The sequence below is a fragment of the Mauremys mutica genome, chromosome 23, assembly GCF_020497125.1.
Source record: "Mauremys mutica isolate MM-2020 ecotype Southern chromosome 23, ASM2049712v1, whole genome shotgun sequence".
Lineage (NCBI taxonomy): Eukaryota > Metazoa > Chordata > Testudines > Geoemydidae > Mauremys > Mauremys mutica.
The window spans coordinates 15081427-15103278 of record NC_059094.1 but is presented as its reverse complement, the minus strand read 5'-3'; the positions used below and the strand labels follow the sequence as shown (position 1 = coordinate 15103278).

Below are 21852 nucleotides of genomic sequence, written 5' to 3'. Positions count from 1 at the left end.
AGATTTCCAGACGCTCCTGTAAAAAGTTCCAGGGGAAAACTGCAAATGTCTTCAGGGCTGATCACACGAGGATTAGCAAGAAGGTGAAACATGGAGCACAACCAACGTGCCTATTTGCACATAGAGGAGAAAAGGCACCTGGCTAGGCAGGGCGGCTCATAGGTTCACTGTGAAGTGGGCGCCTGCCTCATCTGAGGCCTCAGCTAAACCGAGTGGAAACAACAACACCCAGCGGAAGTGAGAGCGACAAACCCAATGTTCTCAGCGCTCGTTAGAAGGCTGCCCAGACCAGCGACGCTGAAGGGGGACGGGCGAGGGCGCAAAACCGCTTGCCAGCACGGCCAAGGATGGATAGGCTGAGCAGCCCGAATTGGAAGAGACGGCTGGTCAGAGGCGGAGAGTCAAGGCAGTTCTGCCTCGTTGTGTGTTTCCACCTGACCTGTGTGTTTCTGTCTGTGGGTGGGTGGGTGCGTGAGTCTGAGCGAGGAGGCCCCGTTTGTCAGTGTCCCAGATCACACACGCGTCTGCAGGTCGAAGGGAGCTGACTGTGTGTATGTCCCTGATCAGACGTGTCTGGGGATGGAGCCAGGCTGAACTGTGCGTGAGAGACAGAAGGAAACAAGGACACCTTTGCAGACGCCGTCTTTTATTTCTGCACAGAAACTTTTTTTGCTTGTTTTTTCTGCAGCAGCGAATGGGACCCAGCAGCGTGACGTGCATCACAGAAGACGCCTTAGATCTCCCCCTCGCCCCCACCCAGCTGAGCCACGAGACTCGCAGGCTGGGGAGAATTCACCGAGCTGCTCCCCAAACCCTGCCCCCTCTCTGCAAGCACCGGCCACTGCAGCCTGTGCAGCTCTGGCCCCGCAGCGCTAGCGTTTCAGCTCAGGGAAGTGTGACTCCGGGGTTAACATAAGTGCATAGCGCTGTGCATTACAGACGCTGCTTCCTAAGCTAGGACGGAGCTGGCTGAGGAGGGACTGGCCCCTGGCCAGAGCTATGCTACTGGCGTTGGAGGGTGGGGTATGTGGGCAGCTCTGGCTCCACGGAGCACACGCACCTGTCTTTGCAAGGCAGGCCCAGAAGGGGTAGCATGGCTGCTGCGGGGCCTGAAACCAGTCACGGGCTCCAGTGCCTCAAGGGGCCGCGCTGAGCTCCACCTGGGCCGGCGGGGCTCAGCGCTGCATTGACTTGGCAGGTCTCTGCACCTCTGGTGCCAGGCAATCCAAGCAGCGCGTTAGCCCAGCCTCAGTTCGGTCAGGTTTGGTTTCTAGCTGGCTGCTGTACCCAGCGTGGGACGCTGCTGGGACTGACCAGAGGCGGCTGTGAATGGCAGGAGAGGGTCAGGCCGCAGGCTGCAGCATCTGACGGGAGGTGGCAGCCCTGCTAGCCCACAGACCTGCAACACCAGTCATCAGGGAGGGGGGAATACGCCGTACACTCACCACTCCCCTCGGCCGCCGTAACTGGGCAGACCACTACGCTGGCCTGTATATAACCCGACCCACCCGCTCAGGACCTGAGCCTTCAGCCTGAGCTTCTAGGTATGCGCATGCACCCGGGCCAGGTTTGGGGCGCGGCGAGTGGGCCCTGCTAATGCTCCCTGCCGTGGATGGGCCGTGAAGAGGTGCCCGGCCCAAGCAGCCCTGGGCAGGAGGCCAGGGCCCTCAGCAGAGGGAGAAGCGCCGGGAGTTGATGTTCATGCGAGTGACGCCAATGTGCTTGAGTGGCGTGGAGAGCAAGAAGGCAGCCTTGGGAGGAATGTTGCAGAGCAGGTCTGTGTCCTCCTCACAGTCCTCCAGGCCAAAGGTGGCATTGTCCAGCATCTCCTTGTGCTGGTGGCACACCTGCTCCACCTTCAGCTGGTGAATCTGCCCCCGCAGCCGCATCAGCTGCCGCGCCAGCTGGTGATCCGCAGCCTGCATCTCCTGCTGCGCAGAGGAGGGAAAGGGGAACCATTAGGGGCCCAGCCGGAGCGGAGGTCACCCCGTCACTGAGCCGGAGCGCAGCCCCAATGCCGAGCCCCAGACATGCGGAGACACACAGGCAGAGGTACAGACACGGGAGGTGTGTCGAGTGGCAGCCTGCAGCAACGCGTCTCAGAGTCTGGGTCTGCAAGGGTCGGGCCGCCATGCGAAGAGTAGCCGTGGAGATGTTGTGCCATGGGCTGGAGCTCAGGCGTTGAAGCCTAGGGAGGGGTGGGCTTAAGAGCCCAAGCTCCAGCCCAGGCTGCACTATCTGCACAGCTATTTTTAGTGCGGTAGCCTGGCTCTGAGCGTCGCTGCTGCAGGTTGCGGTTTGCTGTGTAGACAGTCCTATGGAGACATGCAGATAAACACACACGGACACATGGAGACACACACCACCAGAGACAACCCCGAGACATGTGAACACACAGAGACACACAGACAGAGACACACACCACCAGAGACAACCCCGAGACATGTGAACACACAGAGACACACGGACAGAGACACACTCCACCAGAGACAACCCCGAGACATGCGAACACACAGAGACACATACTGCCAGAGACAACCCCGAGACATTTGAACATACAAGAGACACATGGACAAACAGAGACACACCACCGGAGACAACACTGAGACATGCAAACACACAGAGACACACGGACAGACAGACACACACCACCAGAGACAACCCCGAGACATGCAGTCACACAGAGTCATGGACAGAGATAGAGACATGGACACATGGAGACACACTGCCAAAGGAAACCCCGAGACATGCGGTCACACAGAGACACACGGACAGACAGACACACACCACCAGAGACAACCCCGAGACATGCAGTCACACAGACTCATGGACAGAGATAGAGACATGGACACATGGAGACACACTCCAAAGGAAACCCCAAGACATGCCAACACACAGAGACACCCTGACAGAGATATGGAGACACACTGGAGAGACAAACCCCGAGACATGCGAACACACACAGACATGTAGACACCCACCAACAGATGGACAGAAAGACACATGGACAGAGATAGAGATACACAGACACAAAGACACGCACGGACTGAGAGAGACATACAGACGGATGCACAAATATACAGAGATGCATAGACAGAGACAGACACCCACGGCGATATCTGGACAGAGACAGAGACACACAGAGAGGTACAGACACAGACACAGAGGCACAAACACACTGAAATGTGGAGACAATCAGAAAGACAGACCTGTGCGAGCACTTACAGACTCGTGGACCGAGCTGGGGACAAACTTACAAACACACAGTTGCACTGACGCAGACACACACACACACACACACACACGCAGGCCGTGTCTACACTAAGCAAAGAAACGTTGCAACAAATGGTGCCCGGAACACCTTGAGCTGGCAGAACATGTGCAGCCCCCCCACGTCCGCACATCTGAACTGCCCAGACCTTTCACAAGCATTGACTGTAATGGTTGGTTGCAACCCCAGGAGTGAGGTGTTTCCTTTGGGTCCAGCTGAGCCGGTGCTGGCTACAGGGGCTTCCCCTGAGCACGGAGAGGAAGCCATGACCCTTACAGCTGCCGCAGGTCAGCTGGCCCCCCAAACTCCAGCCCACAAAGCAGTGCCGCACGCTTGGAAATCTGTGAAGCCCTCATGCCTACAACAGGGCACTGGGGAACAGGTGCTCCAGGAGTCCCAGAACGCACTGGGCCAGCCACAGCTGTGAGATGTGATGCTTGTGGATGCACCAGAATGGTTCAGGGAGGAATCATGTTGCCATGAATCCGCCCTGACTCACTGCAAGGGTAAAGCAACCAGCCCTTCCTGGCAGGGGGCCCCCCCTGCAGAGAGAGACAGCTCACACACACACACACACACACACACACACACAAATGCTCAAAGACAATGTCGATCAAGGCCTATAAACACCAGAGTTAGGGAGAAAGGTAGGCACCGAAATGGGCATGTTGGCATCGAAACGGCTCCTTTGTACATGGACAAGACAATGCCAAACACCAGCTGGGATTCCGGGGATACTAACCCAGGGAATGAGCCCTGCTCGAGGTGCCGAGGGCTGAAGTAAGCAGGGTGATGGAGAACAAACCAGCCTCGTGCCACCTTTAAAATTGACCCCCCTGGGCCATGGATGTGACACCCAAGCCAGGTACAAATTGAACCGCTGAGCATCCAGCCCATGGCAGGGGCTCTCTCCTCCTCCCTAGCAGGGGCGGCTCTACAAATTTTGCCGCCCCAAGCAGTCATGCCCGGGAGGCGCCCCCGAGCCGCGGGAGCAGCGGACCTCTCGCGGGCATGACTGCGGAGGGTCCGCTGGTCGCGCGGCTCGGCTGGACCTCCCGCAGCTGCGGACGGTTCGCTGGTCCGGCGGCTCCGGTTGAGCTGCCGCAGGCATGCCTGCGGGAGGTCCAGCCGAGCCGCGGGACCAGCGAACCGTCCGCAGTCATGCCTGCGGGAGGTCCACTGGAGCCGCCGGCCGAGCGTCCCCTCCGCAGTCATGCCTGCGGCAGGTCCGCTGCTCCCGGGGCTCCGGTGGACCTCCCGCAGGAATGACTGCGGCAGGTCCGCCGGCCCAACCTGCCGCCCCCCCCGGGAAAGGGCCGCCCCAGGCGGGTGCTTGTCCCGCTGGGCTCTGGAGCCGGCCCTGCTCCCTAGCATCCTCATAGTCCCTCCCCTTTCCCCAGGAGTTCTCTTTAGCCCTGGGGATGTCAAGCTGAGCTCCGCAGCCCAGGAGCCCTCCTGCTGCGGGGCCTGGGATAATGGTTTAAGATCTCTTGCCTTCTCTGTCCCTTGCTCTTCTCCCACAGAGGCCGTGCTCCCAACAGAGCTACCGGGGGTACTCACCAGCTCCTTCCTGAGCCACTCCAGGGCATCATCCATGGTGGCAAACCCACAGATGCTCCTGGACGGCACGTCGGCTTGAGTCCCCTCGAGAAACACCTCTCCGCCCTGCTCTTCCTTCAGCGAGCTGATGGCTCCCTCCTTGACCCCGTTCCTCCAGGACTGGCTCTGCACGCGGGCCTTCCATTCCAAGTAGGAAGGCCTCCTAGTCTGCAGCTTCAGCTTGGCCGTCAGGGCCTTCACGCTGTCCAGGTTCTCCTTGTCTGAGTTCGACTCCTCTTCCCCTAGCTCCTTGAACTTCAGGTGGCTGAAGGACATGGTTGTGCTCGCAAGGTGCAAGAGAGAGGAACGTTTCCCTCTGGCAGAGCTGGCTCACTCTGCGTGTGTGCGTGTGAGCAGGAGAACTATTTATTTCTGGAACGAACAATAAAGCCTTGGAACTCAGTGATGATTATAAACGAGCAGGAACTTTAATTGCCTGGAGGCCTGGGGAGGTGTTTTTTTTTTTTTTTTTTAAAGTAGATTATTGTCTCCAGCTGGGAGGAGACACCCTGTTCTTTGAAAGGAAGTTTCAATGGGGACATAAAGGATTGTAGGAGCGAAAAGTAATTTGTCCCACGGACGTGCCTTCCCTTCCCGGTCTATTATTGGGACAGAAATGAAACTGCTTCTCCACCCAGCTCTGAGATAAAGGGAGGCTGAAAGGTCACTTGAGATTCAGGGCTGCTCCAGAGCCATAGAAAGAAAGAAAGAAAGAAAGAAAGAAAGAAAGAAAGAAAGAAAGAAAGAAAGAAAGAAGAGCTCAGCTCTGTTCATGGCTTTTCCTGCCCACCCCCAGGCAGAGCAGATCATACGGTGCAGATCGTGCAGGAGAGGAGAGGTTAGAGGAAGGAGAGGCCTGGCATGGCGGGGCTGGTGTAGAGTCCCCAAGAACATTGGCGTTCATTGCAGCGGGGGGTTTTGTTCAGAGTCCCGGAGAAACCCCTCGGCCACGCCAGGGAAGAACAGCAAAGGACCCCTGCAGGCAGCATGACGCTGTTCTGCAGCCTTAGCCACATGGCTGATATCCCATGTGAGAGCTGAATGGGCACCTGGCATCTCACAGTATCTCCCTGCGGGTCACCGTTTGGGCCATGCTGAGTCGGCCACGCACCCCTTTGTGATACCTTCAGAGGGAAGGCCAGGCTGGGGTGTGTGGGTTTGCTCTGTGCCCCCAGGGGAGTCTCTCCCCAGCATGTCAGCTATAGGGCCTCCTAGACCCACAATTCTGCTAATAAATCCCACCCTTTGAGGGCTCTCATTGGTCACCCGCCTCCTAGCTGTGCTCAGGGCTTCTGGCCAGGTCACTTTAACCAGTGACTTATTTGCTTCTCCACAGCTGTGCTGCATTTAAGGTGGAGCCCAGGGGCCCTGGAGAGAATGGACGACCTAAGGAGATTGCAGTGCAGAGGCAGAATGCAGCATTTCCAACCCCATACAGAAAAACAAGGACCATTCAGCACAGGGTGACAGGTAAAAAAATGCTTAGCCAGGGGCCGAGAAGGAAACATGGGGTATATGGGGAACAGGGAACGTGGTGGTGGGTCTGGGCAGGGGCCCTTGAGGCTTCTGAGTAATAGAGATTGTGGCGCTGGTTGCGGCAGTGGGCCTGGGGGATTCTGGGTAATAGAGATTGTGGCGCTGGTTGCGGGCAGTGAGCCTGGGGGATTCTGGGTAATAGAGATTGTGGCGGGCAGTGAGCCTGGGGGATTCTGGGTAACAGAGACTGCAGAGCTGGGTCTGGGTCACTGAGAAGGTGGCGCTGAGGCTAGGTAAAGAAGCCTGCAGTGTCTGGGGGGGAATTGTTTACCAGTCACGACTCACTGGGCGTATTTCTATCAGCCAGGCGCACACCTCCCGCCCCTCCCCGGCCTGTCTCTAGCACTGTCTGACCGGAACGCCCTCAATCTCCCCAACTCCCTCCCCGGCTGAGGGATCGAGACTCTGTCCCCTTTCCACAGGTTCAATTCTTCCCCCTCCCAAGGTGCCCGAAGCCAGGAGCCCTGTGCCTCCAAGGGGCAGGTTCCCCTTGTCTCCCCTGCCCCCCACAAAGTGAGGCCCTCTGTCACCCTGGTATCCCCAGAACTTTACTTCCTCCGCTGCCCCAGCCTCCCCAGGAGGGCCCCCATCATCTCCAGACTGGATTCTTCCCCCCCCCCTACCCACCCATCATGGCCCTGAGCCTGCGAAAATCCCCCTGCAGTGATTCAAAGGCAAAGCTCTTGGGTCCCTGCGAGACCCAAGCCTGGGCGCATTGCATCTGCACAAGCCTCACACCCGGGAGAAACTAAATCAAAAACTGGAGCCAGGCCACCTTAAACCCGACATCCTCCCTCTGCTTCTCGGCCTCACCCACACGGCAGCCTGCTCAGTTCCTGTTGCTGTGTTTCACAACCCCTGCATCAGAACATGCTTATCACCAGCTTCTCAGAAGCAGCAGCTGCCGCAAGGTATTGCATGCCTGCTGCAGCAGCCACTGTGCCCATCTCTGTGGCGCATTCCCTGCTGCCAGCACCTGGGCGCCCCTGGGGCATGGCTTTTCCAGCCAAAGAATTCCTTTGCGGCCCTGATCCTAGAGCTAGAGGTTTGGGCTCAAGCTCCCTTTGAGCAGGATCTGCCCCCTCCGCTGACCCAGCTCTCCGACTGCAGCCTGAGGGTTGCCATTCCAGAAACAGGTAAGGGCAGTGGCCGTTGCTGGGGGCCAGATGTTGTGGGGGGGGGTATTAATCACTTGCTTCCTGCTGCTGCTTATTCCAAAAGAGAAGCCTGTTCCCCAAGATGGGGAAGGCATCCCTGCCTCCACCCCTTACTTAGGGAGAAGGGGGTTTGAGCAGGTTCTGTCTAATGTCCCTGTACCGAGCCTGGCCAAGCGGAGCAGCTCTGGTTTTAGAAAGGGGTCTATTCTGGAGCCCAGCATGCCTGGGAATAGAGGGAGGGAGCTAACTGCAGAGAAGGGGGCTAACCCCCTCAGCCCCCAAGGATGAATTATAGATTGGAAGCTCTTTGGGGCAGGGCTGGGTTTGTACAGCTCCTAGCGCACTGAGGCTCCTCCACGCTTCCGCACTGCAAATCCTAAATAAGAACAATAGCCTCTTGCAAGGTAGAGGCTGCATTTTGACCTGCAGCTAAACAGATCAGATTTCAATAATAACCTTTAAATGATAACCCCGGGGATGACGCATATGGCTGCACCACCACCCATGTAGACATACGCAAGGAGAGACAGAGGCGTGGTTCGTCAGCCTGAGCAGAGGCCTCGGTGCCGGGAACTCCTCCTCAAGTACTAGCCCCGGCTCTGCCACTGACTCCCTCTGAGCCCTTGAGTAAGTCACGTCGCCTCTCGGTGCCTCCATCGGTAAAGTGGAGCTAATGACACTGACCCACTCCCAGGATAGGACCCAGGGCTGAATTAGGTAATGCTCCACCCGTGCTTTGCAGATGGAAAGCTCCATGGGCCCTAAGCAGTGATAAATGTGGGTCGTTTAAAAAGGGATCTAATAAAGCAATGGAGACTAGATTGCAGGGGATGACCCTGTGTTGGCCTAAGACAGTACAGTGGAAAGAGGGAAGCATGAACCTGTAGGAGGGGGTGGGAAGGATATGGCACAGAGAGGATGTGCTGCGCCTCCCACGGCCTGTCCCCCATCTCACGCTGAGTCTCCGTCTCCTTTGGTGGCCATTTTAGGTGCTGGCCAAGGACTTTGTCTGGTCGCTGTTGCCCATCAGCCCTTTGGGAAGGACCCCGTGACAATTCTTTGGGGGTCTCTGTGCCCCACGCTCCTTGCCAGGGTTCAGCTTGGCACCGCTGCCGTCGCCATGGAGTTTGCAGAGCTGATCAAGACAGCGAAGGTGGAGAACGTGCAGCTCTCATGCCCCGGGCTCCCACCGATCAAGGGGACGCTGTGCATCACCAGCCATCACCTGCTGCTGTCGTCCCAGCCCGGGGGCAATGGGGAGCCGAGCACGGTGGAGCTTTGGCTTCTCATCCGGAACGTGGACGCTATTGAGAAAAGGTGAGTCTCCCCTGCCCTCTCTATGATGTCCCACCGGGGAGGCGTGTGTCCGACACAGTCTCACCTTCTGAGTGAGAGAGAGAGAGAGAGCCTGTGGGTGGTGAGAGCTGGGAGGGGCCCATTGGTGTGTCACGCGGCTCATGCCCCCAGATCTGGGGTGGGGGTGGGCGTGTGTTGAACCAAGGGTCTGTCTCTTGTTTACAGGCACCACCCACATTCTTCACCATCCACTTATCCTCCCTTGGTGCCCGTCCGCCACGGTGACCCAGAGAACAACAGAGTGGATCTCACCAACCCTGCCCCCAGCACAGAGCTGGGGCTGGGACGAGACACTGAACTCTGCCTTCACCTGACATTGCTGCGTGTCCCAGTCGAGTGCTGCATCCAGCATGGGGCGAGCAGCTGGTTAGGGGACAGAACAGGCTTTCGCCTCTTTTTCCATTCTCTCCTCTGCCCTTGGGGCCAGCCAGATGGTGCAGCTCAAGCCCTGTGCAATAACCTCTCTTCTTTTCTGTGACTCAGTGTTCAGAACCTAGGCTGGTACCAAACCTCCAGGACTAACAGCTCCCACCGAGAGACCAGGTTTGGCTTTTACCCCTGTATTGGCTCTAACCCACCTAAAACGCCTGGCTTGGCACTAACCGGTGACCAGCTTCCCGCTCACACAGCTGCGCTGGGCTGCGGCACCAGGGACCTGCGTCTGCAACGCTTGCTTTAGTATCCTCGCCGCAGAGAGGTGGGGAGGACACTGGCCTCACTGCTTCTGTCAGGAGTCGGGGAAAGACAGGGGAGAAGGTGGGGCCGGGCAGCCAGAGTGAACGGTGCTTCCATCTTACTATTCAGGGATGAGCCAGCTTTCCTCTGGTGACGGACAACGCGCCTGAGCTGCTCCGGAAGGACTGGAAACCCCCGTCCTTTACACCCAGGGGACAGGTGGAATAATACACGCTCTAACTCACGCTCCTTACCGTCATCCCCTTCAGACCCTCCCATGCACATGCTCCCCCATTTGCACCTACACGTGCACAGACACAGCCACATTCACCCATCCTCCAGGGCAGCCGTGAGGGCAAACAATGCAAGCAACTGCCCAGCACAGACGCACCTCTCCAGCAGCCTGAGCAACAAAGCCACTAGACATATTCTTACACACGTATGTTCTCATGCACACTCAAGTTCTCACCTGCCTCTTTTTACATACATGTACCTATGCTCACACGCACCCACGCTTGCACGTGCAGCAGCTGGACTCCACCTTGGGGGTTTGGATTGTGGTTGAGACAAGGACATAGGGTCTGACTCCCAGCTCCTGTCTGGCATCTCCCCACAGGATTGCAAGTTCCTTGGGCACAATCACGCTCAAGTGCAAAGACCTGAAGGTGCTGCAGCTGGAGATCCCGGGTATGGAGGAATGTCTCAACATCGCCAGCTCCACTGAGGTCAGTCAGTGACAACTGGTGGCTCGAGATTCGGTCTCTGGAGAAGGGAAGGGAATGGTCTTTTGGCCACCCAGAGTGTAGCTGGGGGCTGGGCTGGGATTGGAAGGCAGCCAGATGCAGCTCCTGGAAAGATCCTCTCCCCAGCGTGGAAGGATTTGACATTTGGCAAGAGGAAGCGCAGTGCCCCTGTGGTGTTTGCTTTGAGTTCATCATTAACGTGGGTAATTATTGACTTCCCTCTGGCCCTTGTTTGCATTCTGATCTTAGGGGCTTTATTGGAGGCACCTGCTGGGTCCATCTCACTAGCACATGGCGATGACCTAGGGACACCCTGTAGCCCAGCTGAGAGCTACACTGAAAACTTGACCAGGAGCTCAAAGGCCTTGGCTTGCAACCCAGTCCTGCTCCCAGCCAACTCAGTGGAAGTTTTGCCATTGACCTGAATGGATGTAGGATCAAGACACCCTCATCTTTAATGTGAAGGTGTGGCCCAAAGAGAGTGCAGTTCCCAGCATGCAATGTGCCATGTTGATTCAGGTGCTGACTGCATTGCATGCTGGAACCTGTAGTTTCCAGGGGATGCACTTCCATATGGAAGAAAGAGAAAGTTGATAGTAATGAATATAAATCAGAAGTTGGGAATTGTAGAAAACTGATAAAGGGAATCAAAGGGACATAAGGAGAAATCTATGGCCAGCACAGTAAGGAGGTTTTTAAATGTATTAGGAACAAAAAGCATCCTGACAATGGTATTGGTTCATTATTAAATGGAAATGGTAGAATGCCGAAAAGATAGAAATGTTAAATAAATATTTATGTTCTGTATTCGGGGGGAAAACAGTCTCGTCAAATGGTGATGCTCCATTCCACTAGTATCACTGGAGGATATTAAACAGAAGCTACTAATAGACATTTTAAAATCAGCATGTCTAGATAACTTGCATCCAAGAGTTTTAAAAGAGCTGACTGAGGAGCTCATTGGACCATTAATGTTGATTTTCAATAAGTCTTGGGGCATTGGAGAAGTTCCAGAAAACTGGAAGAAAGCTAATGTAATGCCAGTTTTTAAAAAGAGTAAATGGGATGACCTGGGTAATTATAGGCCTGTCAGCCTGACATCGATCCTTGGCAAGATAATGGAGCAGCTGATATGGGGAGTTGATTAATAAAGAATTAAAGAATGATAATGTAATTAATGCAAATTAATATGGGTTTATGGAAAATAGATCCGGTCAAATAAACTTGATTTTTTTTAATGAGATTGCCAGTTTGTCTGATAAAGACAATAGTGTTGACATAATATACTTAGACTTCTCTAAAGCGTTTGGCTTGGTACCACAGAGACATTTTGATTAAAATACTAAACCGATCTAAAATTTACATGGCACACATTAAATGGAATAAAACTTGGCTCACTGATAGCTCTCAAATGTAATTGTAAATGGGGAATCGTCAGCAAGTGGGGTGAACTCTGCGGCCAAAAGATCTAATGCGATCCTGGGAGCCATAAACGGGGGAATCTCAAGTAGGAACCAAGAAGTTATTTTACCTCTGTTTGGCACCGGTCTAGCCGCTGCTGGAATAGTGTCCAGTTCTGATGCCTGCAATTCAAGAAGGATGTTGATAAATTTGAGGGGGCTCAGAGAAGGGCCACAAGACTGATAAAAGGATTAGAAACCTGCCTTAGAGTGGTAGACGCTCAATCTATTTAACTTAGCAAAAAGGTGGTTAAGGAGTGACTTGATCACAGTCTATAAAGATCTACACATATTTAATAGGCTCTTCAGTGTCGCAGAGAACTGTCTAACAGTATCCAGTGGCTGGAAGTTGAAGCTAGACAAACAGAGGGGAAATAAGGCGTACATTTTAACAGTGCGGGTAATTAAGCTTGGGCCAATTTACCCAGGGTTGTGGTGGATTCCCCATCACTGACACTTTTAAAATCAAGATTGGATGTTTTTCTAAAAGATCTGCTCTAGGCATTTAGGGGGGAGTCCTCTAGCCTGTGTTATACAGGTCAGACTAGATTATCACACTGGTCCCTTTGGGCCTTAGAATTTAGGTATGAAAGATGAAGACAGCTGTGAGCTGCACTAGCTCTGTGGCTGGCACACAGCCCAGCTCAGCTACTTATTTTGCCATTAAGATTAAAATTGGATTTGGGTGCAAAGAAGCCCTGAGGCCCGGTGTGGGTGGTGTTAGCCCCTCTAATAGCTGCTGTCTTTGCATTAGCTGCATTCTGGATGCAGGATGGCTCTTGTGGACTGTTCTAGCCCTTCCCTAGCACGTAGTCAGTATTGTGTGGGTGCTGGTCTATATACTATGAATAGAGACCAATTCCATGTGTGTGTTCATCCTTGTTCTTTCTTTTAGGCCCTCTCTTCTGTGGATTCAGTGATGATGATGTACCCATTCTTCTACAGACCCCAAAGCATGAAGCTCAAGGATGGATGGCAGCTTTACCCCCTCCAACATTACTACCAACAAATCGCCTCAGAGGTGGGTATAGAGGGGAAGAAACCTTTTAAATGTGAGATCAATGTGGGGGGAGAGATCACTCCGGAAATGTCCTTCAAGGCGGGGTGGGGGATTGAGCCACTCCATACACAACACACAGGGCAAGGAGGGAGTGGATCATTTCACACATGGGGCATCACCCCACACGCAGGGCAGAGACTGTGTCAGATCCATGCAGATGAGCTGGCTCATGGGGTGGGTAATGGCAGGTGCACTGGTAAAGGGAGAGGCTCATAGCAGGAAAGGGGTTTGGTCAGGATGCAGATGGCACATAAAGTGTCTGAACACAGAGGATGGGCTGGGAAGTGGAGATGCGACGTGGCATCTTTCCCTCCACGTTGCTAGGCCAAAGCAGCCTGGATCTGAGGTATTGGTTGGTGCTCTGGTGACCTATAGGCAGAGGTGAAGGTAAGCCGGTACAGTGCAGCATGGCGTATCGGGAAGAAAGTGCCAAACGTACCAGCTGGGCCACTGGTGATTTAAAGGGCCCGGGGCTCCTGGCTGCTGCCTACCGTGCCAGCGGCTGGAGCTCCGGGCGGTGTGGCCTGGGCAGCGCTGAAAGGCTGGCGGGGGGAGGGGGGGGGGAGAGGTTGGCCCAAGGTCCCACCCCTTCTGGGGGCCCAGAGCCTCCCCACCCCCAACCTTGCCCAGGACCCCGGCTACCCTGCATATCGTTAAGTCATTTCAGTTACTTTCACCCCTGCCTACGGGAGATGAATTGGTGAGTGTCACTCCAGCCCCAAATGGGACAGAGGCCCACCCGCCACAGCGGGCCCCCTCGCTGACAGTCTTAGCAGCGAGAGCAAGGCCGAGCTGGGCTGTGGAGATAGCTGCTGTACAGGTGGGCCCTCCAGGGTAGAGTAAAATATCCATCTGGGATAGACGCTCCCCACCCCACCCCACCCCACCCACTCTGTCCCCCTGGGGTGAAAGCTGTAGGAATCAGAGCCTGACACTTCTGTACTTCCCAGACAAGTGCTTGGAGGCTGAGCTGCGTTAACGGGGATTTCACCATCTGCTCCAGTTACCCACCAGCTGTAATTGTACCAGCCACAGTGGACGATAAGGTCTTGAAGAAGGCTGCCCGGTTCCGCCAGGGGGGGCGATTCCCTGTCCTCAGCTACTATCACAAGAAGAATGGGAGGGTGAGTCTGTTTCCCTCTTAGTTTCTTGCTCCTCTCCCAACTCATCCTCTCGGAGGGTGAATGAGAGTGGGAAAGCTTCTGCAGATCAGTGCTTCCCCTGTCTATCTGCCACCAATAGCACTATAATCAGATACGACCTCTCTGAGGATCCCAAAGCACTTAGCCAACAAATTGAGCCACTTCTGGGGTGAGGCACTGCAGCTGTTGAGCAGCTCACAGCAACACTGCACAGCAGTTCAGTACAGGAAGTAACAAAGAACACTGTCTCCAACAAACTGCAAAGGGAAATGAAAGAGCCAGAAGAGAACCACTGAATCCAGGCTGGAACTGAGCCAGGACTCTCAGGGCAACTGGGTTTGCCCTCAGAGGTCTTCTAGCCAAGTACCAAACAAGCCAAAGCCTGTGTAGCTTAAGGTCTGTTTGCAGCAGTGCACAAGGGGAGGAAAAACAACCTTCCTCCTCTGCCCTGCAGGTGATGCTCCGTAGCAGCCAGCCACTGCTAGGGCCCAACAGGAAGCGCTGCCAAGAGGATGAGTTGCTGCTCAGCGCTGTCTTGGATGGAGGGGAGCGTGGCTTCATCATCGACACCCGCTCAGCTCAGGCAGCCAAGCAGGCTCGGATGATGGGGGGTGGCACAGAGCCCAAGTCCTTCTATCCCCACTGGAAGAGGCTGCACAGGCCCCTGGAGAGGTAAGCGCAGCAGCTCTCTCTAAGCCCCCAGCACGGAGGCCGGTGGCTTCACCTGCAGTGCATGGGGATCTCTGGCACGGCTCTTACAGGGAGCATCGACATTTACATTAGGCGTTAACTCCCTGCCCTTTTGTCTCCATTGGCACCATAAGATTTGTGGCTGTGCTATGCCCAGGCCTGGCCCACTCATTACACTGGTGGTTACTGGCCCAGCTGTGCTAGTTCTGCAACTGTGCCCCCACCCCCAGGAACACTGGGACAGAGGCTTCAACTTCCCCTCCTCCTCAGGTGGTGCAGACTTATGGAAGGAGCCTAGAAACCATCACACACACACACTCCCCCCCAGCAACACCCTGACGGCTATCTCCTCCTCCCTCCCCTCTCAGGGGCCGCCCGCTCCAGGAGAGTTTCATGAAGCTGGTAGAAGCCTGCAACGACACTTCCCTCAGCATGGACCGCTGGCTGAGCAAGCTGGAGGCCTCCAAATGGCTGGCCCACGTCAAGGCGGCCCTGAGCACCGCCTGCCTGGCCGCCCAGTGCATGGAGAGGTGAGAGGAGGGGGTGGAAGGGGCAGGCACTCAGCTGCTTTGGGGACAGTGTGCTGAGTGGTATCACCTGCTGCTCTGAGCCCTGCTGCCCCCTGCAGGCTCTTGCCAGTTCTTTCCCCCTGGAAAAGGTCTTTGTCAAGAGATCAACAGGCTGTATGTGAGCTGGGGTTCCTGGGAGGTCCCCGGCCTAGCCCCTGGAGCCCAACAGGGAACAAAGGACACCCTTCTGTTCCCAGTCTTGCCACTGACTCCCCATGCAGCCTCAGCACAGTCACGGCCACCTTCTGGGCCTCAGTTTCCCCATCTGTATTAAAAAAAATGTACAGGAGGATTAATGATGGAAGGTACTGAGCATTAGCTAAAGCTCCTCAGCTGGCTGCAGAATACCCACAGCTGTCAGCATCCTGGTAGCCTTGATCCACCCACAGCGACAGCCTAAGGCAGCCAAGCTGTGATTCAAACACCGGTCCTGTCCCCTCCTGCCCCAGGCAGCCCCAGCAGGCTCTCGTCACCCCTGGGCTCTGTCACTTTTTCACTGGGGGCAAGTTAAAAAGGTAAAGGTAATAATTGGAGATATACCAATCTCCTAGAACTGGAAGGGACCTCGAAAGGTCATTGAGTCCAGCCCCCTGCCTTCACTAGCAGGACCAATTTTTGCCCCAGATCCCTAAGTGGCCTCCTCAAGGATTGAACTCACAACCCTGGGTTTAGCAGGCCAATGCTCAAACCACTGAGCTATCCCTCCCCCCTCCACTCACTGGCCTGCAGGGGCCTAGGCACTCTCCTTCTGGTGACTGCCGCGCTGTGTTTGCCTTCAGGGAAGAGGCCTGCGTCCTGGTGCATGGAGCCGAAGGGACAGATACCACCCTGCTGGTGACAGCTCTGGCCCAGGTGATCCTAGACCCCAACTGCAGGACGCTGACTGGGTTCCAGGGGCTGCTGGAGCGGGAGTGGATTGAGGTAACTCCCCCACAACCACCCCCCCCCCGGCCACCATCCCAAAGCAGCCTGGCCCTAGCAGCTCCAGCCCCCGAACCCGAGAGCCACAATAGAGGAGGATTAACCAGCCCACATCTTAGAGCAACACCAGCCTGCGGTTGGGGTGCAGGGACGATGCTCTGCCTCATCAGCCCCATTACACCAGCTCCCCCTCATCCCTGGTCCTCACCCAAGGGCCCCACTGTTCTGGGAACAGGCAACTCCTTTGTATAGCTCACCCCCCTGGGCCTGGTGCCCACTCATTCCAGCCTTCCCCCACCCCCTCACTGATGGATTCCTTCTGCCCTTGACTTTGCAGGCAGGACACCCGTTTCACTGCCGCTGCTCCCACTCTGCATACTCCCATGCCCGGCTCAAGCAGGAGGCTCCCATCTTCCTCCTCTTCCTCGACTGTGTCTGGCAGCTGGGGCGCCAGTTCCCCTTCTCCCTGCAGTTTAACGAGCGCCTCCTGCTGGTGCTGTTTGAACACACGTACGCATCTTGCTACGGGACCTTTCTGTGCAACAGCGAGAAGGAAAGGTGAGTTCCCAGGGATCTGTGAAGGGACAGCTATCCGGAGAGCAGGGCCAATACTGATCAAAGGAGCTGGGCCTGGGAGATGAGCTAGCAGGACTGTGCCTGCCCCCTCCCAAATCTAGTTTACAATCCCCTGGGGCTCAGGGGGAAGCCCCCACCCAACTGAGAAGTGATCTCACATTAGTGTTTTCACGGGGTAAGGTGGGGGAAGGTTATCACCCCTGCCCTCTTTGACTTCACCAGTTACTGCCAAGTCATCCCACACGGATTGTATGTCTGGCTTTGCAAGGCACCAGAGTGAAGCAAACGGCATGTGCCTGTCTCTCTAGCAAGCACTTATCACCTTCCTGCATGTCCTGCTCAGACTGGCTTTAGGAGACCACACCTGTTGGGGCGGTGGTTCTCAGCCAGGGGTACGCATATCCCTGTGGGTACACAAAGGTCTTCTAGGGGGTACTCAACTCATCTAGATCAGCATTTCTCAATCTGGGGGTTACAGGACAGGTTTAGGGGGGTAACAAGTGCAGGGCCAGCATTATGGGGTGGCATTAAGGGCAACTGCCCTGGGCCTCACGCCACAGGGAGCCCCACAAAGCTAAGCTACATCCCTTAGCCCCGGGCGGTGGGGATTAGATTTCAGCCAATGCCCACAAGTGGAAAACAGGCTCAAGTACACTATTTATAGTCCCATTGATTTATTTTATGATATGGTAAAAATGAGTCAGCAATTTTTCAGTAATAGTCTGCTGGGACTTGTGTATTTTTGTGTCTGATTTGGCAAGGAAGGGATTTTAAAGTGAGCTTACTCATGTGCTATGCAAGACAGATCAGACTCCTGAAAGAGGCACAGTATTCTGGAAAGATGGGGAACCATTATGCGAGGGGATAGGCCAAAACTTCCAAACCTGGCTACCTGCAGCTAGGGGCCTCGGCCTTGCCTTAGGCAGTCGACTAGGAGTGGCATAATCTGCAGAGATGGCCCAGCGCCTGCTGCAGCCCACAGGGATGGAGCAGCTCCCATGTTACCTGAGTTGGTTGGAGCCAAGCAGCCAAACCAAATTCCCATTGACAGCCCCCTCCTCTGTGCATGGTTTGGTGTCTCTACACCTGAAGGGGCAGGATGAGCTTATTCCCTCTCTGCCTCCACCACTGGCTGTACAGCCACCCGTGGCCCCGGCTGGATCAAAGCCCAGCATAAGGTGAGGTGGCTGCTCACCCAGGCTCCAGCTCAGCTCCAGCATGAGGTTTCTGCTACTCCCATGAAAGGAGTTTAGAGCTAAATTCACAATGCCCTGCCAGCTCCTGCTTCGCCAGGGGGCAGGAGCATCAATCCCGGCCCATGGCCAGAGCACGGCCCTAGCTCCAGGAGCGGTTAGCCCTGTAGGCTGCCAATGCACTGCAGAACCCCAGGGACAGGACTAAAATGCTGCTCGGTGCTCATGCAGGTGCTTGTGTCAAGTGAAGGAGAAAACTCACTCCCTCTGGTCCTGGCTGAACCAACCCAGCGAGTTGAAGAAACACCTGAATCCCCTGTACACGTACAATGCCCTGGTCATCTGGCCGTCCGTGGAGCCTCAGAGCCTGCAGCTCTGGCAAGGTAAGTGCTGCCCAGGCATTGGCCTTTAGCCAGCTACTCCTGAAATACAGGGGTCTCCTAAACCACACTGCAGGGAGCCTGCATTCAAGCGGCAGGAACCTTGACTGCTCCCCTCAGTCGCTGCAGGGAAGAGCGTAGGAGCACAGGCTGGGGACAGTGCTCCAGTTCCAGCCTCTTCCTGCAGGGCTGAGGGTAGGAGCTGGGGGCTCCACGCTAACACACACTGCATGTGTCTGGCAGGTTTGTTCCTCCGGTGGATCCGATCTTCTCAATACTTAGATGAGGCCTGGGCAGAAATCCAGCGACTCGTGACAAGCTGTGAAGATGCCCCAGAGGGCAGCGCAGGGCGCACACTGTGCCACTCACAACCAGATGCTGCTTACCCACTGACAATCACAGGGACCGCAAATGAAGGATGAACCAGAACATCGATGGCTGCAACAGAACAGCTGCTGGCTCAGGCTCGGCCACATCTCCCACCTATCGCTCAGACTGCTCCAGAGGCAGCGAGGACAGACGCTGCCTCTTAGGGAGTAGGGCTTTGTGCTGGTCACACGGGTCCTGCTGACAGCAGGCCAGGCTCTGAGCCAAACGCACCAGGCGCACAGGGAGCAGAGGACACATGGGGGCAGGCACGCACCCAATCTCGTGGCACAATGCTTTGAGCAGTTACAAAGTGCAGACTAGGTTTGTTACAGTAAAATGGTCTCTACTCATGACATCTCCTTTCAAGGGGGAACATTCAGGGCATGTCTACACTGCGATAAAAACCCCACAGCCCTGAGGCTCAGAGCCTGGGTCAGCTGACATGGGGTCGCAGAGCTAAAAAAGAAGATATACAGCACCAAAACCTTCCTAGTGCGGGAAGTAACCGTTCCATGAGGAAAGTCAGCTCAGTCTCACTTCCTGCACAAAGCAATGGGTTAATGTGCATTTGTCAGCTGGAAACATAGCATCCAGTAATTGTTTTCTGGCTTGTTTACAGATTCAGTGATTCTGGGTATCAGTGAAGGGGAGATGCCATTGGACAGTGATGGGTGGGTAGGAGATTTATCCAGGGAAACAGAGAGAACCAAGCTGAGTTTACCCACAGCCACCGCAAGGACTGATACGCTTTAACTCATCTGGTTATAAAAAAAGATTTATATTTACCATTTCCTTTTGAGTTTATTTTCCCAGACTTATAAATATCTCCAGCAGGGCAGGAAGTTAGTGTCCACAGCAGCAGGGAGCAAGCTGGCCCATTCTTCCCTCTGGTCTCACACCACTCAGACTACCTCAGACAAAGCAGCTGATCCGACCATTCCAGGCTGGTTTCTCTTTTAGGCTCACACCCTCAGCACCCACTCCCAAGAGCTCTATGCTGCCACCCATTGGAACAGACTAACTTTAAGCCCAGACAAAACTCCAAGAGAGGAGCCAATGGGGGGCTGAAGAAAAAGTGGGGGAAAAAAATAAAATAAAATAAAGAGGGTGGGGGAAGAAACAGGAGCTGCTTCAAGCTTCAAATTCGAACTCAAAGTACTGTGGGTCAAAGTAATGGATGCGAACGTAACCATCTTCACCGCCACTGCTGTAACTGCAAGGGGGGAGAGAAAGCCAGATGAAACCACTGCCCCGCACTGGGACCTCAAGAGTTTGAGGTCAATGACACCCCTTTAAAAAACCAGGCTAGTAATCCCCACTTCATCTAGTAAAGGATTTTGATATGGGACAATGGTATAATCAGGGGATGTAACCCAGTAAAGATTTTGGGTCTCACCTCTACGAGGATGTGGGAGCTAAGAGCTAGTGAGTCTGTGCCTAGGATGGATATTCACAAAAAGCCATTACTGGATATATAGGATCAGAAGATAAAGACAGAAGAGACCTATTGGAATCATCTGTCAACCTGCCCTAGCAGAGAGGTCTCCCATACTAAGAAATTAAAGTTAATGTTTAAAATCAAATTTACACAAGTTAAGAAGAAGGTACTGTACATCTGGGGTTGGGCTTGGGTTATGGGGGACTGCAAGTATCAGCTACAAGGTTCACGAGGTACATACATACCACAACCAGCACAGATCCAGATTGGGGTGCGGGAGTTTTTAAAGTGTCAGTGGATAAGTGGGCTCAGGTATGACACCCATGGAATGTATTAAGAGTCCAAGTCAGTATCGGTGTAGGGAATAAGTATACAGGTGGGGTGCGTCCCTTGGTTCATCAGGGAAGGAAGTGGGTTATTTCCCTAGTTGACAGTCTCGGTTACTCGACCTGGTACTGGTGATGTCCCGTGATGTGTTCTGTGTAGATGTCTCTGGACCACCTACACGAGATCTTAACCAAGAGCCAATACTTCCAAAGAGGCTGGCGGTCCCCCTACAGGGCAGGGAGGGTGTCCTAGTTGGCCTTGGGTTCTCTACATCTCAAGAGGAGGGGGATTGGGATTGGAACAGCAGGGATAGTGTGCGTCAGCATGAGGAGTCTATGATGTGACCAAGCTGGGGATGCTGCAGGTCAGAACTGAGGTCTATTGGCAGAGTGTAGCTGGGTGCTACAGAGAAAGCAGGCAAGGCCTAATTGTACTGTAGGGGGGGAAGTGCATCTAGCACATGCCTGACCCTAGCCAGCATTTCAGTCAGCACCACCATTGGTTTTCAAAAGCCCAGGGAACCCCAGCGAGATCCCTACCTCTTTCCGTCAGGATGGAAAGCAACACTGTTTATTGGACCAAAATGACCCTTGATTCTCCCAAACTCTTCTTCAACACCCAGGTGGAAGAACCTAGGAACAATGAAGATGGTTTGGGTTATTCCAAGAGGCTCAGAGCTCCAGTTATGTCAGAACAGAGTCTGGCCTGCATTTCACCCCAAGAGTAACTCTTCCATTCAAGTGACACTACTCCAGCTGTACCAGGAAAGGTGTCTTCAGGCTGTTACGAACACACCCAAATCTCCCTCCTCATTGAAGGAACAAGAAGGACCAACCTTGCCTCGAATTTGCCAATCCTGGTAGAGGTTGTGGTCACATCCATGGCTTCTTGTCCACCACCCAATACTACCTGCAAATAGGAAGAAGCCAAAACAGTCTCAGATGCTGCTTCAGTCACTCTCACTTGGCAGGAGCCAGGATCTAGAAACTCAGTATAGCAGCCAGAGCAGACTAGTGGGAAATTTTCTCCTAACCCAGCTGGTATCTGTGGCTGGAGCGGTACTATTAAAGAGCTCCCATGGGATTTCTTGCCTCCAAGACACATTTGCTAAAAGGGGATCATTTAATAAGCTGTGAACTGGAGGCTTAGCACTCAGCAGCACAGTGCAAGAGATGGTGTCATTTCCTGGGCTCTTTGTGCATTAGAAGTGAGGTTGTCACCTGTCCAATGTTCAGTGTCTCAGTTCTGTGTGTTCTCATGTTACCTGTTTTATACACACACTTCCTGATCCAGCCAGAGGTGTGGGAACCCTGTTCAGCCGGGATTTTCAAAGGTGCCTAAGGGAATTCAGCACACAGCTCCCATTGAAATTCAGCGAGTGCTGGGTGCC

At 54.5% G+C, this 21852-nt stretch overlaps 3 protein-coding genes across 8 annotated transcripts in view; 1 reads left to right on the top strand and 2 right to left on the bottom strand.

The window, feature by feature from the left end:
• Positions 1 to 356: 356 nt before the first annotated feature.
• FAM167B (family with sequence similarity 167 member B) lies at positions 357 to 5550 on the bottom strand. 2 transcript variants are annotated; one of them, XM_044997965.1, is made up of 2 exons: positions 4832 to 5550; positions 357 to 1928 (listed from the first exon to the last, which is right to left on the bottom strand). In XM_044997965.1, the coding sequence occupies exons 1-2, from the start codon at positions 5144 to 5146 to the stop codon at positions 1668 to 1670; spliced, it is 576 nt and encodes a 191-aa protein (XP_044853900.1). In that variant the 5' UTR covers positions 5147 to 5550; the 3' UTR covers positions 357 to 1667. The 2 variants fall into 2 exon arrangements, with proteins under 2 accessions (XP_044853900.1, XP_044853899.1); XM_044997964.1 differs by having other exon boundaries at positions 363 to 1931; positions 4832 to 5503.
• Positions 5551 to 5582: 32 nt separating this feature from the next.
• LOC123355456 (myotubularin-related protein 9-like) lies at positions 5583 to 19766 on the top strand. Of its 5 annotated transcripts, XM_044997956.1 has the most exons (13): positions 5583 to 5708; positions 6207 to 6340; positions 8553 to 8880; positions 9403 to 9462; positions 10211 to 10319; positions 12693 to 12818; positions 13808 to 13981; positions 14454 to 14671; positions 15058 to 15219; positions 16038 to 16179; positions 16517 to 16737; positions 18180 to 18331; positions 18572 to 19766. In XM_044997956.1, the coding sequence occupies exons 3-13, from the start codon at positions 8684 to 8686 to the stop codon at positions 18748 to 18750; spliced, it is 1740 nt and encodes a 579-aa protein (XP_044853891.1). In that variant the 5' UTR covers positions 5583 to 5708; positions 6207 to 6340; positions 8553 to 8683; the 3' UTR covers positions 18751 to 19766. The 5 variants fall into 5 exon arrangements, with proteins under 5 accessions (XP_044853891.1, XP_044853892.1, XP_044853890.1 ...); XM_044997957.1 differs by lacking the exons at positions 5583 to 5708; positions 6207 to 6340 and adding an exon at positions 6622 to 7542 and having other exon boundaries at positions 8656 to 8880; XM_044997955.1 differs by lacking the exons at positions 5583 to 5708; positions 6207 to 6340 and adding an exon at positions 6623 to 7542.
• EIF3I (eukaryotic translation initiation factor 3 subunit I) overlaps positions 19457 to 21852 on the bottom strand; it is a 9528-nt gene continuing 7132 nt past the window's right edge. Inside the window, exons 9-11 of the mRNA XM_044997963.1 lie at positions 21298 to 21371; positions 21002 to 21094; positions 19457 to 19910 (exon numbers count right to left, since the gene is read on the bottom strand). Of these exons, the coding sequence (XP_044853898.1) occupies positions 19829 to 19910; positions 21002 to 21094; positions 21298 to 21371 (249 nt within the window). The 3' untranslated portion in view covers positions 19457 to 19828. The remainder of the gene's footprint in view (positions 19911 to 21001; positions 21095 to 21297; positions 21372 to 21852) is intronic.